Source organism: Pezoporus occidentalis, unplaced genomic scaffold, assembly GCF_034315485.1.
Source record: "Pezoporus occidentalis ecotype Australia unplaced genomic scaffold, CSIRO_AGI_Poc_V1 ctg206, whole genome shotgun sequence".
In the NCBI taxonomy this organism is placed as follows: domain Eukaryota; kingdom Metazoa; phylum Chordata; class Aves; order Psittaciformes; family Psittacidae; genus Pezoporus; species Pezoporus occidentalis.
In genome coordinates this window covers 611,873-628,934 of record NW_026913921.1, presented here as the reverse complement: position 1 = coordinate 628,934, position 17,062 = coordinate 611,873, and the positions used below count along the sequence as shown (strand labels likewise).

General features: G+C 36.9%; 1 protein-coding gene across 1 annotated transcript in view; it reads right to left on the bottom strand.

Annotated features, from left to right (window-relative positions):
* The window catches only part of APOB (apolipoprotein B), a 37,541-nt gene that overhangs the window by 1,307 nt on the left and 19,172 nt on the right, over nucleotides 1-17,062 (bottom strand). Inside the window, 8 exon segments of the mRNA XM_062618900.1 lie at nucleotides 1-1,605; nucleotides 2,998-3,181; nucleotides 3,960-4,074; nucleotides 4,863-12,440; nucleotides 13,057-13,433; nucleotides 15,781-15,926; nucleotides 16,192-16,379; nucleotides 16,514-16,689. Coding sequence (XP_062474884.1) covers nucleotides 1-1,605; nucleotides 2,998-3,181; nucleotides 3,960-4,074; nucleotides 4,863-12,440; nucleotides 13,057-13,433; nucleotides 15,781-15,926; nucleotides 16,192-16,379; nucleotides 16,514-16,689 — 10,369 coding nt within the window.

Below are 17,062 nucleotides of genomic sequence, written 5' to 3'. Positions count from 1 at the left end.
GGCACCTATTCTGAGCTCTCCTGGACGAACAGCTATATATGGCTTTATGCTCTCAGCTGCTATTTGCTCAAACCAACGAAGAAGCTCTGAGATATATTGCAGGAATGCAGAGTAATTTTCCATAGTTAGATCGATTAACCTTTTGGCCTCACTGACTAGCTTTTCTTGGGAATGACTAAGCTGCTCATAGATCTCCTGGAATTTTTCTTTGACTTGCTTGTTATGTTCATTGATTTTCCTCTTAGCAGCTGCAGACCAATATCGGATTTTTTCCTGAGCAACAGATGATAGCTCCATGACCTTCTGTCTTCCTTTTCCTCCAGCATCAGTTATAATGTCATAATACTCTTGGCTGTACTTTTCCAGCAGTTCTCTAACTTGGTCTGTCAGGTGTGTAACTGAGTCAGCAAGATGTCTGACATATTTGTTGTGCCAATCTACTAGTGTACCTATTAGATTCTTCAGCCATCTTAGTACCTTGTCTTCCACTTCGTAGTATTTCACTGACCATCCAAGTGTAGTTGGATCAAAATATTCCTCCCGCAAAACCTTTACAAAAAGGAGCAGCTGGCGCAGCTTTTCTGAAAGGTCCTGGAATGTCTTCTGGCTAAAATCTTTAAGCTGAGAAATGTATTTTTTAACATCTTCTGCCAAATATCTCAGTTTCTGTGCATACTCTGAAGCCATTGCATCTTTGTACAGCTGCTGTGTTTGGACTTTGATGTCTTCAAAATTTTTGGATTGCAAGCTTCTCACCATTTCTTCTGCCTTCTGAAAAACTTCTTGCACTATTTGTTTCAGTTGCTTAAGCCTTCCTGCAAAATCAGCTTCCTGGAGAGTAGCAAATGTTTGCCTGATTTTTTCCTGCAACTGTTTCAGCATTTCTTTAATTTGGTCAAGTACATTACGACCTCTCAGAATTGTTTCAGAAGCAGGAACTCTAACTTCCAGCTCATTGATAGCTGCAATCAAGGCATCAAAATACTCCTGAAGTTTTGAAAGGCATAAATCAGTGGTTTTTGCTACCTTCTCTGTAGCCATAAGGTATATTTCTTCACCAGTGTACTTTTCAGTCAGCCCAGGGACCTGGAATTTTGTGGTCTTCAGGAATTCAATGGCTGAGTCAATTAGGTGTTTTATTCTCTTGTGATACTCTTCTATTATGTCAACTGTAGCATCCAAGAGCTTTGCTTTTATTTTTTGATAGTCAAACTGTTCAGCTTCATCTGCTGCTTTTTGATACAGCTGTTTAGCTTTGACCTTCATCTCCTGATATTTGCCAGAGGCCTCATTGGCAGCTGTGCGAAGCTGAGCATCTATTAGATCTATTTGTTTTACAGCAAATGTGTATGCTTTGTCAGCATTATTCTGCATGATGTTTTTCATCTTTAAGGTGGCAGCACTAATTTCCAGTCCCATATGTTCCTTATGATACCGATTAACATACTTATAGACTGCATTTGTCACTTTAGGTACTTTTTCTTTTAGACCCAACAGCAAGTCTTTGGCAGCATCCTCTTTCCAGTTGAATTTTAATTGAATCAGGCCATTTTTGTTGGAGGATATCTCACTTTTTAATATGTCAATGTCCTTCTGAGGAGCAAACTGAAAATACAGAAAAGAAGAAGAAAAAGGTAGCTTGTATATGAAATAAATCCAAAATTATTCGTGGGCATATTTCAGAGTCACGGCATCATTAGGGTTGGAAGAGACATCTGGAGGTCATCTAGTCCAACCCCCCTCCCAAGGCATGACCACCTAGAGTAGGTTACACAGGAACACATCCGGGCAGATTTTGAATGTCTCCATAGAGGGTGATTCCACAGCCTGTTCTGGTGCTCTTTCTCATGCTGAAGTGAAACTTTCTGTGTTTTAGTTTATGGTCATTCCTCCTCGTTCTGCCGCTGGGCACCACTGTAAAGAATCTGGCACCATCCTCCTGGCACCCACCTTTGAGCCTTTGTATTTTAGCATCCTCATCTTCTATCTTTAATTTTATTATATATTAAGACAAATACACTAAAATTTTTTTGTTTACTGTGTGTTTGCTCTCATCTTGAAAAGTTATTTTGGAAAAAAATATACAGTATCAAGCTACTATGTGCCTCTTCAAATAGCAGCACCAGAACATAACTGTCTGTTAATGTTTAAAATTTGACTGCAAATAAGATTCTTCCTTCCTTTGTAATAAATGCCTCTCATGTCTGATAGGACATGTGAATTACTTGGGAAAATAAGCCTACTCATTCTTGAAACAACTTAAAGTGAATTCAAAAAGCATTTTCTTCATATGAAAAGACTAAATAATTCAATTTTGTAATAATTTAAATCAATGGACAGTTTAGTTACCCAGAGTAATTAAAGATCCTCAAACGAGAAACTATTTACAGAAATAAATTTTCCATTTTTTGGTGATAATTCACTCATACTAGTGATTTATGAGTTTCTTGGGATTCCTAAATTAGCATTTAATTGTGGAAGGTAAGATTTTTAAGTTTGACATTATTGTAGTATGCAAAAAAACCCAGAATGTTTTGTTAGTAAATCTAGTAAGGTTTTTAATTCTCAGAATGTACTGTGATGTATTAATGGATTAAAAAAGACAGTCTATAGATGGTTTGACTTCTTCCAGTGGCCTGATTCCTAGAATAGCCACTTTTATAATATTACAAGTAGCCTGAAGGGTATACATTAAAGCTGATGGGCGGCTTATCTAAAAATGGCTTTGTACATTCTTCACTTTCAACAGGTGTGTCTTCTTGATCACGGGAGAGGGTAAGTTAATTGCGTGGAGGAGCTGAAACAGTCTCAGACAGTTGCTACTTTTGGTATTGGAAAGGCCAATGTAAGAAACAAAAACTTTGATTACTGATAATATACTTTGGAGAAAGAGTGGTTAATTTATTTCTCAACATAAACATATACAAGCCTTAAAAGTGAACTTTTCCCCTGGTCACACCCGACTTTTTTACTTTCTTTTGCTCATATCAGGCTTACCTGAGTTCGGTAGTAAACTTTTGCTGTGAGAATGTCATTGCCCAAATCAATGACATAGCCCAAGGTCCCAGCAGAGGGTGAAGATACAGAGCCTGATGACCTGCTCTCTGTCTCTTCATAACGCATATGAATATCTATGAAAGCTGGGCTGATGATGTCTAGTGATGCACTGTTTTCTGTGATGCTGCAACAACAATGGATACACAGCTATGAAGAAATGCACAAAGCAAAATGCCCAATGCAGGATGCCTAAATACAATACCACCTATTATATGCATATAAACAATGGCTTTGTCATCAAATGAAAATGTAGGGGTTTACTATCCATATTTCTTAGCCTAACATATTTAGAACTTCACATCAGTCCAATTTTCCTGGTTTAAGTAAAACTATATTGAGCTCTGCTAAGATTTTTCATTAAATTAGGGCAGCCAAACAAAACCTTTAGCTGTACTGCTGTCAGCTTTCTACAGTTTTGTATGAGCTGTGTTGTTTTAAACCAACACTAGAGGCAGTACTTTTTATCTGTATTTGTACTTGACTTCACAGACTGTCCCTTGGCTATATCAACACGACACTTGTAGATCAAAACAGGCAGTTAAAAGGCCAAGTTTGTAATCCCTAATACTGGTACTTCTAAATAAAAATTATTCTTTGATGGCTTGTGGTGACAGGGATTCAGTGAAAAATAACCCCAGCTATGTTGATGGTCGGATCTAGAACTGATCTGATTATAAAATACTGTGTTTATTATCTCAACGGTTTTCTCAAATGGGGCTGCTGAGAGAAAACAGCTTTCCAGCTATCTCAGGAGGGAAAAATGCACAGCCAATAATGACATGGTAGCTATACATTTTCTTATTAACTACAACAAAGCACTCTGGGCCATTAGAGAGCAAAGCAACAATACTTCATCGGCAATTTTGTCCATTATACATTATATTATTAAAGCAAATCTTTACCTAATTCTTGAAACAGTAAGATCTTCCTTGTAGTTTGCACTCATGTCACGATGTGAAAAGCTGCCAGTTGTCTTCATAACAAACACACCTTCTTCATATTTATAGTTTGAATCCACTGTGAAAAAGATTTCAGATGTGTGTATTTCAAGAACTTACCAGCAAACAATGCAAAATACATATCCAATTGTACCTTAAATAGCCAGTTGTGGGGTGTTTCAGTAAGATGTAAAGTTATGCATCAAGAAACTGAATGCCCATAATGCCCCAAACAAAAAGTCACAAAAATATTTGGTCAGACAGAGTATTTCAAAATTCAATTCTCTCTATATTTAGAGCAACATGGATAGAATATTTTGCATTCATCAGAAGATAAATGGGGATTCTAATTTCTCGAGTGTTTAAAAAAATATTCTGGTGCATATTTTTAGTATTATTATAAAGTCTAGAACTCAGTGCTATATGGAACTCCAGAGTTTTTTGAGTTTTAAATCATTTCTGAAATCAAATATGCTTATTGCCTAAGGTAAAACATAGGTATTTCTTTATCAGATAAAAAGTGAGCCTGCCTTCTCTCTTGTGCGTGTAAGTAATGAAGAAATGTTATGTCGCTCACAATTTAAAGTAAGAAACTGCTACACAGAAAAGAGATCTTTCCCATTTTTTTCACAGTATGACATTAATTATTCAGATATCTAGCCACTAGCCTTCAGGGTGACTGACTGAGATTCTGATAACAATTCATGAAAACATTCTGCTACTGATAAGAGTATAATCTAATGTCAGTGTTAAATAGACAGCAACAACTTCATATAAAAAGTCACTAAAAAAAAAAACCAACCCTGAAAAAAGCCAGTATAAAGTATTACCCCCAAATTTGTGGCTTACTGAATTTTAATGCCTTACCATTCAAGTCATATTCCAGGAACTGCAATGTTGAGCTGCAGGTAGAGTCAATGGACTGTTCAAAAGAGTCTTTTTTGTTTGTTAAGTCTGTTCTCCAGGTGACATTGTACAAAGGGGAAGCAACTTTGAAAGATCCAGTCAAGGCACCAAATGATGGGATGTATATTCCAGCAGGCAAGGATAATTTGAGAGGGGGTATCTCAATTTTCTGCTCAGGAATTGTAATTGTAGGCAGATCAAAATCTGCAATCTTATTAGCTACTTCATCCAGATCTACATGGAAATTGCCAAGAGAAATACTCTTTGGAAGAGTGAATTGAGACACAGTTATTTGGTATTCAGGTATTGTCACTTCAATATATGGTATTTTGTATTCTTCTAATGTAATATAATTGGTTCCTACATCCACTTTGGGGAATCTTAATTTTGGCAACGTGGGTAAGTTGACATCAAACGGCATTGTGTTTAGAGTCTGTGGAACTTTTAAGTTGCGCAAGTCAATAGTTTGCGCTGGGATCTGGAGAGTGGTGAAAGGAACTCTGAACTCTGGAGTGCTAATAACAGGGCTTGGAGCTTTTAGGTGTAACTCTGGAATACTGAAAGTGAAGCCGTCAGTCAGCTTATTCACAGGTATGGGGAAAAAGTAACCATCATCACTCTTTGTGTACACAAGGGATACTGAACCATTTAAGTACTGTTTTCTGTTAGTACTGGTAGTGATGTCCAATTTCAAGATATCCCATAAGCTCTTTTCTGAAATGGGGCACTTTATGTTTTTGAGGAAATCCATGTACGCTTCCAAAGATCCAGAAATATCAAACTTTGCCTTTGAGTTTTCATTTGATAACTGCATGTCATGACTAAGAGATAATGACTGAATTTGGCCTTCACTCTTCCAGCCAACTTTCTGGTTTGCAGTAGTGATTTTCACTGTGACAACTTGATTAACTGAGGCTGTGTCCAGGAAGGTATTTGGCTGATTGGCTTGAATCTGAAGATCTGCTGATATGCGCCAAGGAGCCAGCTCTAAGGTTGCTTTGCATTTCTGAGCCCCTTTTGTTGTGAAAAGAGGTGTATATCGTGCATAGTTCTTCCCACTGTGCTCCCAGACAGCATAAACACGACGGGTAGATGCTTCAACTGCAAGTATTTCTTTCATTTCATTGTTCCAGAGTCCATCTGCTTTTGAGTGAGCCTCAAGCTTGAGAGATGACCGAGCCCCATTAGCATTCAGATAGGTGTTTGCCTCATGGTCTAGATGTCCAGAAAATGCACTTCCAGTGTAAAATGCTCCATCAATATCCCCATTTGTAGAAGTTTCTACTGATATGTAAGATGTAAGGCTCTCTAAAGCAAATTTGTGAGCAATTCCTCCCTTAGCACTGGTACCATATTTAGGAGTATTAAAGTCATACATTAATTTTAGTTCTGAGGAAAGAGTGGGTTTAGACTTAGTATTTCCAGAAAGTTCTTGGCTGAAGTTAATTTTTAAAACTGGTGTGTTGATTTCTGCATTTGTTTCCACTGAAGTTTCCATGTTCCTCTTTGTGAGACTAACAGTGCTGTCATGATTTCCTCCTAGAAATTTGTTATTACTCAGGGACAATGCTGTGGCCAGCTTCAGCCCCCTTTTTCTTGTCAAACTTGTTGAGCCATCCAGCTTAAATTGCAGTGCATCAATGACAGAAGAGGATGAGACACTGAGTTGCCCAGCAATATCTGACTGATTGAATAGCCCAGCATTTGCAGTTAAAGTGATCACACTGGATTTAAATGAGAAGTCATAAGTAACGTTTCCCATGGCAGGAATTAAGATGTGGTTTGAGGGGCTGTTGATTCTGAATCTAGGAAGCTTTAGAGTGTGTAGATCCTGTGGGACATGAAGGACTGGAAGCTCCAGAGAAGGTAAGACAAGTGTGTAAGATGGTACCGAAAAGCCAATAAACGGGATTGTGAATCCTGTTGTACTTACTTCTTTTGGGAGCATGTAACCAAAGGCTGGCATCTCAGCAGTAAAAGAAGAAACCTCAATATTCACAATTGGAATGGTGTATCCTGGAATCCTGAAGGTTCGTGGTAATTTGTTCAGTGAAGTCTGTATTTTGTATTTGTCAAATTTTGTTTTGGCTTCATTATATGACTTTGTGAGAAAATCTAAAGCGCTGTTTCTTCCTCTCTCAAAATACTTGTTGAAGAATATGATGTATTTATTAAGTGCTTCATGCACTGTTGCTAAAGGAAGTGGGATTACAAGCATGTCTTTGTTTTTCTCATACCGAGCATTCAAATTTAAATCAAAGGATTGTCTTGTTGTCTTCAATAAATTTTTCAGGCCTACCTGTTCCCACAGTGAATAATCTTTTAGCTGAGGAGTTTTGATTCCAGTGTAGGGAACCTGAAGCTGAGGAATGGTTAGAGGAATATTTAGGAAATCCAGATTGGCATCTCCATTCATTTCAACATGAGCTTCACTTCTGTCATCATTGTTGCCAGCAGACATATTATGGGAATATCTGTACTGATTGAACCTGCCAGTAGCTTGCCAGTTAACCTGCTGAACAGAGGAACTGAGTGCAAAACCATAGTTATTCAGGAAGTCAATTTTCCCAGTCAGTTTCATTGGGAAGCTGATTTTCACATTTCCATCATTGTTTGTTAATAGACGAATTTCAAAAGGCTGTGCCAAGAAGAAAAACTCATTATTTACAGTTCCAGTAATCTGTCCATTGAGCCGAGCATTGTGAGAGCCTGTTAATTCTACTTTCATTCCTCCAACTTGTCCTGAGCCTTTCACATTTAGAACGCTACGCCCCACACGCTGTGACTCAATTTCAGACTGAATCTGAAGTGTTGCATAATTTAGGACACCGCATTCATACCTCATAGCTTGGTTGACTTTCAGATACTTATCATTTATTCTGTTGTTGGCAGAAAATGTAATAATGGGGCCCTCAGCCCTGAAAGTGGCATGAGAATCATGAGTGCCTTCATCAGAGAAATTAGGAGAAGCCAATTTCCAGTTTCCTTTACCAGTGGAAGTAAAAGCTATGTGTCCTGCTTCTACCTCTGTTGTCATATTATTCACCAAATCAGCCTGGCTGGAGAAATCAGCTTGTGGAATATTCAGTCTGTGGGAATATGCCGTTCCACTCTGGATCCAAATTTTTCTTTGCAGCTTGACCATTAAATTATTCTGTAGTTCTATTGAATTTTTCATTGTATATAAGTTTGCTCTAGTTTCAGCTTCACCTTCTACAGAAGTCCCTAAAAATACTACTTCATTGGTGTGATCAACTTTAAGAAACCTGTGGTTGACCTTCATGGAATTTTTAAGGTTCAACTGCTTCATCTCAGGGGCTAAGAGACGTGAATCTGCAATAACACTGAAAACTAGGAAGTCTGATTTGGACGTTGTTTGAGCTGAAAGAGAGGTCACAAATTCTGGACTGTTTGTGGATGTTGTAGTATTATGAACCTCAGCTTGTGCAGACAGTGTAAAGAATGGAGAGGCGACTCTGAAAGCACCAGACAATTTGCCAAATGTAGGGACAATCACAGTATGTGGGATACGTGGAAGCTGGAACTCTGGTATCTTCATGTTAGGAATCTGGAGCTCATTTAGATTTAGCTTTGGAACCAATAATTCTGGTATTTGAAATGATGGCATTTGTATTTCCGGGAAAGAAATGTCGGAAAAAGGCATATCTCTTATCTTCAGGTCTTTAAAATACAAATCAATTGCTGGCAAATGAAATTCACCAGACATGAGTTTGTCTATTGTTCTCAAAATCTGGAATTTAATCTCATTCAAATCAATTGTGTAGGAAGGAACTTTAAAGGTATTTAGAACTGTAAATTCTGGAGTAGCAAATTTCACTGGGATCTTCATGTCCTTTAGTCTCTTAATATTTATCTCATAGGAGGGGATATGCAGATCAGTCAGTGGAACAAAGAAGTCTGGTGTTAGAAATGCTGCTTTCCGAAGACTTCGGAGACTAACCTCAAAGGCAGGTATAGTGACTGTAAGTGCTCTGATTTCAGGGACTTTAAATCCTGTTTCAGCAAACTGGTTTAAATTTTCAGCCCAATTTTTTAGATCATACTGTTCAGCCCAAGCAACGATTTTCTTAAAAGTTATATTCCACTGGTCAGAAATGTATATGACAACAGAATTGTACAACTGGCTTATCTGCTGAAGATACCAGTGGAATTCCTGGGAAATATCCATTTCAGAAATCCTCTCTCGCAGGTCTTCCAGATGTTCATTTACCTTGCCTTTAAGGTTAGCAAATGTTGAGTTTATGAGATCCTTGAACCAGTTAATTATTACTGCAAACTTGGTGTCCCTTAGTTGTTCGACATATTTTGAAATCACAGCTCTAAAATCTCTCATATACTGTTTCAGAGCTTCAGCTTTCTGTGGGAGCTCAAGATTTCTGAGCTCCTCATTTATTTTCTGAGATACTTCTTGGATTTTCTTATTTGTGTCATCAACAAACTGGTTATAGTCGAAAGACTTGAGCTTTTTAATAACCACATCAAGGAACTTGTTGACTTCCTTTATCATCATTTCATAATCAAAGGTTTGCACTTTCTTGACAGCATCATCAATAAAAGCAAGAACTTTATCAAAGCATGACTTCACATCAATATTTTTCAGGTAGACAGTCAGTTTATAGACAGTTTCTTTTATTCTGTACTGGTTAAACAGTTCTATCATCCTGTCCATTAAAAAATATACCTGCTTATCAATTTCATATTTTACAATCAGTTTGTGCATACTATCTCGAAAAGTGCTAATCTTTTCAGACACTTCATACTCTTCCATCCAATTTAGAATAAAGTCTTTGATTTGTTCAAGAATGTCATTAATTTTTTCAATTGGTAATGAAAGTTTCAATTTTTCTAAAACTTCTTTAGCGTCGAAGGTTTTAATCTGCTGTTTCAAATTTTCTGCAATGTGTCTGACATCAACATTCTGAATCTGAATCTTGAGTTGTTCTAGGCTTTCCTGTATTCTGGCAGTAATCCTATATTCATCATCTACGTTTTTAATCCAAGCCAAAGCACTGCTTCCGATTTTGCTAGGATGATACTGGTAAAAAAAAAATTGAATTTTTTGAATACTGTCAACTACAGTCATTCTTAATTTATATTTATTATCTAGATCTGTCAGTGTTTCAGCTATTTGGTCAAGAAGCTGAACAATAAGTGCTTTAATATCATAATGCCCATAATGATCTTTGATGTATTGCTCAATTTGTGTCAGATAGACCTGCAACTGAAACAGTATTTCTTGAAGATTGTCCATAACTTTTTCCAGCATAATTTGCAGGTCATCAGATGTTATTCTGTAGTCCTTTGTGAAAGCAACCAAATTGTTTTTCATGCTGCTAACTCTGCCTTTCATATCTAATTTGTCCATGTAATCATTAATGTGCTGAGGGATTTTATCCAAAGCTGCTTTGTATTTTCTCATATGTTGTTCTACGTCAATGTTCTTCAGGTAACTTTGTATGGCCTGCAGTGTGGATAGAATGGTGCCTCTGACTTGTTCAAAGTAAACTGGTAAATGTTCCAAGAATGGTAGGTTAATGACATGCATATCTTTATTTTTGTCATACTTCACTGAACCAGAGATGCTGAATTCTTGAGGCTGTGACACACTGTCCCTTAGGCCCAATGCATCAATTAAATTAACTTCTTCAGATGCGAATGGTGGTATGACTGACATATCCATTACAGAGAGATCTGCTAAAGCTCTTCCACTAAGTTCCACACCTGTCTTTTCTGCATCATTATAAGCACTGAGATCTTGTGAATACACATTATTGTTTAGCTGACTTTTCAATTTCCAAACACTTGACTGCTCTGATGGAGTAAAAAGCATATGAACTTTGTTATCAAGCAGGGTAATGTATCTTCCTCTGGACCTCAAGCTATGACTGGTAGATCCTCTGTAATCATGGGAGAAAGTGAAAGCAAGAGGCTCTGCTTTAAACAGGAATTTGCTGTAAAGGTCTCCTGTGTGTTCACCCATAGCAATTAGCTTTCCATTGCCATTGGTACGTATGTCAGCAGAGATAGCAAATGGGGCCATAGTGGAACGCACAGCATTGCTGAAATGGAGAGATTTGGAATCACAATTTGTGTCAATAGTCACTGAGGAAGCAAGTCCTGCCACATTCAGATGAACTCTGTGACTCACTGCTGCACCATGAGCATTCGCGACTGTATCTGTTTTAAAGTTTGCAGCTAGATCAGCATACGTAATGGTGTAGGTATGCCTTATTTCATCTGCTCCATAGGCTCCTCTGACATTGCCACCTAAGTTCAGCTTCAAAGGCTGTAGAAGAAGTTCTGCTTTGTTGGAAACCTCTGTTTTAGTGTATTTAATATTATTGCTCAGTTTAGCTGCAAGTGAGCTAGGCTGCAGTTGTAGGTCAAAAACATGCTTGTGGAACTTGTCAAAGCTGAAGCTGTTGTCTAACTTTGAAGCAAATGTTAAGGATAAGCCAGGAATATTCAAGTCATTCGTGTACTCCAACTTAATCTCTTTGAATGATCCTTGCAAATTATTTGAAAACTTGAGTCCTTCTCTATTAACTCTGAAGTTTAAAACATGTTTGCTGTCCATACCCAGAAGTGTACTCTGATACTCACTTCCCAGCGTTATTTCCGTTAGGCTCACTCTTCCACCTAGATTGAGTTTTGCATTGTTTTTACCATAGCGCCCATAAGAAGACAGTGACATGGAGCCTCCAGCAGTGTCAAGTTTGGCATTCGTTTCACTCTGCATTGTCAGCAGACTAAACTGCACACTTGTGGTTGCACTGCTGGCTAGACCGTACTGGTTTACATTGAGCGATGACTTATGTGCAGCTCGATTCCTTTGATCAGTTATAGAGATATCAGTGTTGAAAACAAAATCCTGGGAATTGAGAGAACTTGCAAATAAGGCATAACACTGGGTTTGCTTGTAAGTGGCTTGGTACTCAGATCGAAGTGCTGCCATCTTCTTTGACAAAATCAAATCAAACTTATTGACACCTGCAATATATCGATACATCCCATTTGTTTCAGATGTAATTTTTAGCTGGCTGTTTTCATACTTCAGTGAAGCTGTGTTTTTTAATAGTCCACTTTCTACATCAGAAACTGAAGTAATGGAAACTAAATCATCACTGTATCTGCCAGATATCTGATTGGTAGCCTGAAGGTAAGAAGAATCCAACTTCAGATTGGATTTTCCTTCTAAAACCCGTCTCTTTTCATTGTATGAGCTGGACAGAGTATAAAAGCTTCTTGCAAAGACAGAAGCCACTTCCAGCTGCCCTTCCATCTTGACATTATTGATATTCACATTACTTGTCTTTTCAGAAACAATATCACTGGAAAATGAGAGCTGAGGACCCAGAGTACTGGATGCCATAAGTGATATGGTGTAGTTTGCAACTGGACTAGGTTCATAACTCTTTGTCCTGGCCACCTTAAAAACTGATGTTAACAGTCTGTGCTTCAGGTGATTTTCGTATGCACAGGTGAATCCATTTCTATTATATGATGCTTCTCCAGAACCTAAAATAAAAAAGAAGACAAAAGTGATGGTATAATTTATACCTTTTTGTCTTTAAGACTTTGATGCCAAAAATTGCTTGAATTGTAATTACTGCTATTATACCATTTTGCTTTAAAGGAAAAACTGTTTTGGTAAATCATGAATATTTCTGTGAAAATTGTTATTATTTTTAAATTTGGGGCTAAAGTTTTGAACTATGAATGAATTAAATCTCTACACTACTAGACATAGTTCTGTAAAACAATACAAAGTTATGTCATTATTTAAACTTAAAGTAAGAAGATTTACTCTGAAGAATGACCCATATTTAACATTCCTGGTTTTAATGTTTTCTTTATCATGCTTCATCATGGTGGAGCATTTAAAAAAGACTGAATTTAACTTGTCCTTTTGCAATTTGAGATTTCAAACTGCAATTTTAGGGTAACTGCTATGTAGTTTTGGCAGTATATGGACATATATAAATGACTTTATATATATATATATATATGATTTGAATTTGAGATTGTACACCACCTTTCTTTAAATAAGCAACAGGAAAATGTAACTGATACATGGAAAATACAGTATTTAAAATAGTTTTGCCGACATTGGAGTATTAGCACACATTCTTACCTTTCACACTGTAGGAAAGTAGCTCAAAAACTGAATCAGCATTTGTGGTATAAGCAGTTATTATGCTTGTTGTTTTCTCTGTCGTGCTATTACTCAAAGTGTAAGCTGCTGTCCAGTTGTAATAGTTGCTGTACACATTAGCAGAGACCTCTAAAGCACCAAGTAAAGGCACATGAAGTGGATAGGATTGTGGAACAGTAAATGTTGGGATTCTGTACTCCTGAGATGGCACACTTATTCCCATTGACTCCACTACCAGAGGGGGTGTTTTAACAGTCTGTGGCACATTTATGTCATGGGATGATCTTCCACCAAATGGCAATGGGATATTAATTATAAAACTGTTTTTATTTAAGCTGTATCTGATCCGTCCTTCACTAGAAAAAAAACAAAACCAAAAACTCTATTAGAAATTGTAAGTTCATGAAGCATATACAGAAATTTCCACAATTCCTATTATTTGCATGATACTAAGCTTGCTTACATGCTTATACCAATGTCCTGGCATTAGGTTTAGAGAGAAATGTAATGAAATGTAATGATGATCTATTATTATCATCATTTTTTTAAACACTCCTCTATCAGAATTTAGTGAAGGCACTTCTGATATTGATGAATTCTGTCATTGTTTTTTCCCCTTATTTCATAATCAGTGAGACTCATAGGTTAAGTAGCCCAGAAACACATTCTTTCTGTAAGACCTTGCACTAGAGTTCACAGGTTCATGATTCTTTGTTCAGAGCTTAACTAATTTTAGCTCACAGGTGGAAAGTGTCATTCAAGAGGCTAACCACACAACTGTTATGATTCTTGCGTTTGATTTTCTACTCTGAGAATCCAACTCTGTTTTATGAACTTCAATGAAAAGATGTATTGGCATGAAAATGATCCTCGAAATGAAGGAATCTGAATGAAAACAGCTGTCATGTAGGAAAAAAATCCTCCAAAACCACTGCAATACTTGTGCAACATGGCAGGCTGAGTATCAGAAAAAGGTGATTATATTCTTAGAAAAACAGTGACGCATTCTTACAGAAATCCATGAAAATTCTTGTTAGCATTGGAAGTTCTAAGAACCCAAATTATAAAGAATTTATCTTACTGATTATAAGCTTTTCAAAAGATTCATACAAATATTCCTCATTTATTTTATTCTGAATAAAAATAAATGAAAGTCTAACCATTTCAGCAGAAGCTAGGACTGGAGAAATGGATTGTCAGCTGAAAAGGTTGTAGGGAATTCTGTAATTGTGAAAAGGCAAAACAGGAGGAAACTCAGCCTTATTTATGCATGAATAATAAGCTGGCAAAGATGCGTTTCTTGTTTGCCTAACTGGTCTTTTATATTACAAAATCTGGTTTTTTCTACACTTAGAGCACATCCTAAAATGGAAATTAATGAAGCATTTTTGAAATTTGTTCCTTCCCGTCAAATGGTTAAGAAATCAACATGACAGAGCAGTAGAAGTTCCTATTATTATTATTATGTGCTTTGCTGATAAGAACATAGGAGAAAACCCAGCTTTTTCCTTGTGTATATTTAGCTTAGGAACGCAGTGCTTCATGTACATAGAGATGTGCATCATTAGCCTACAGTTTCATATTACCACAGTGTACACGGAAAAACTGTGCTAAGAGAGATAAAATGCAAGTTTGTTCTCCATTTTTGTAATCCAATATTACACTACTGTTGTCCTTTACATTCATTTCAGCCATCGATATTTGCCTAGCTTATGGGAAAACTACAGATGTGTTTCTATTTACCACAGCGGAAGCTGCAAGTTTATTCTGAAGATACTTCCAAGCAACACTGTTTCTTAAATTCTTATGCAAAAGCAGAGCAGCAATGTGAAATGAACACTAAATAGCAAGAACAATATGTGCTAGAACACAGTGAGAGCAAATTATGGCAGGTGCGTCAGTATTTTAAAGCCTAGAACTACTCTGGTTGATTTGCCGTCTAATTTCCTAGAAAGAGAATAAATATATTTATCTTCCTTACAGTCTCTCTTTTTGTTTTTCAAACCCTTCTTAGGAATTTTAAACATATTAGATGATTTCTATCAAATTTGGCAGAAGGGTGAAACCCTCAAGGTTCTAAACTCATGCAAGTTCTGTGAAACTCTCCATTAGGTGGACGAGATGGGCCCAAACTAGGGCAAGCATCCAGTCCATATGTCTACAACTATGGCACATGTTGCCTCTGAGCAAGTGACAGATGGAGTCAGACATGGGAAGAGGTCACAGTACTATATTAGTGGCGATCAAGCAGTATATGCAAGGGAATGAGAAAAACTGTCCAATAGGACTGCGCAGAAAAAAGTAAAGATATTAGGGCTATGACCAAAGACAAAGGGCATAGGGACACAAGGCAAAAATCTGGGGGAATCCTGGCTTCATCATTTCTGTAGCTTGGAGTAAAGATTATGAACATTGTGGTTTTGTTTAGTTTTCATTACTATATAATACAGTATTTCAGGATGTATTCTGATAATACAGGAGTGACTGATATAAAATCAAATCTGTATTAAAGACATGCATAATTTCCTCCATACAATTTTGTCTCTGTGGTCTTAAAATTCGATGTCATAATTTCATTTTTATTCTAATGTTTAGAGCAATTTCATGCTGTTTTATAAAACAAAGTAAGATAAAATATCTCAAAAATATTAACAAATATCGATTTTCAGTTTCCTGTCTGACTGTCCTAATTTCTCTCCATACCTTTTCAGGAAAAGTTCTTCAGGAATTCTGATAACAGGCAGGTTAATGTTCTGAATGTTCAGTTCCTGCAGGCCACTTAGTTTGTCCTGCAGAGTCTGGGCATAGGGGACATTTTTTGATGCCTTTTGCAGCCAGGTGTTGGTTGCCTGCAATAAAAAGACAAATTTTTTGAAGTAAGTAATGAGTTTTAAGACTTTCCACTAAGTAATCTAAAAGCCCTTGTAACTATCCATATACTGAGCCTTAGGCATCTGATAAAGTATCTGGCTCAATCAAAGTTGAAAATATACATCTCATTCAATCTGATGAGTGCTTTGACAAGTAGTTCCCATTTTGGCTTCCATGGGGGAGGCATCAATTCACCAGGTCTATATGGTCAATCTGTAATATCTACTGTCGGTCAAAACATACCACAATAAATTGTGACACAATATGCCGCATTGTCATATCCGTATGAGCCACTTTCTGATCCAGTAGTTCATTGGCATGCTTCTCTAAAGTTTTTGGGTAGTCTGAAAAGTCAATTTGGAAGGCAGAAGACATTTTTTTCACAGCAGCACTGGCGCCTGAATTCCACTCTAGCTCAACTTTCTCAGAATCTGAAAATCATCAATTTAAAAGAAAAAGTTAAAATTAGTAATATTCTTATTCTATTTAGGGATATACTGTAAACTAATGTAACAAGACGTTTAAATTTATAGGTTGCACTTGTGGATCATGCTTTTGTCCCTACCATATCTGAGAAGAACTCTTTCTGAAATTGAGTTTCCATGAGTTGTTGCAGCTGAGCTCATCTCAAGATACCCTTTGTTTGGTGAATAATTAACCAATGCTTCACTTCTAAGTTCAGTTTGCAGGCGAGGAATAGAAAGGGTGCCCCTTAACATTGCCTCTCCCATTCCAGCATACCTGTGAAAGCAAAAAAGTAGCTGTGAATGTAAAACATTTCACTCTACTTTTTCAGTTATGCTTCAGGAGCAATTTCAGCATTTAAATCTATAGTAAAGGCAGAATAGGTGTTATAAAAAAACAAAATAAAATTTGTAAACTCTGTCCCAATTCAATTAGTGTTTTCAGCTTAGCTAGCTACTTTGAAAAATATGTGGTAAATTATTATAATGCTTTGTGCAGATGCACACTATAATTCTGTACTAATTCTATAATACTAAAATGGATGGAAATACATACCTGTCTTGGTAAAGTTGCACCTGAACTAAATTCTGAACTCCTTACTCAAGCTGAATTCTCCACTAAGGATACAGACTGTGGCCATGAATCACAT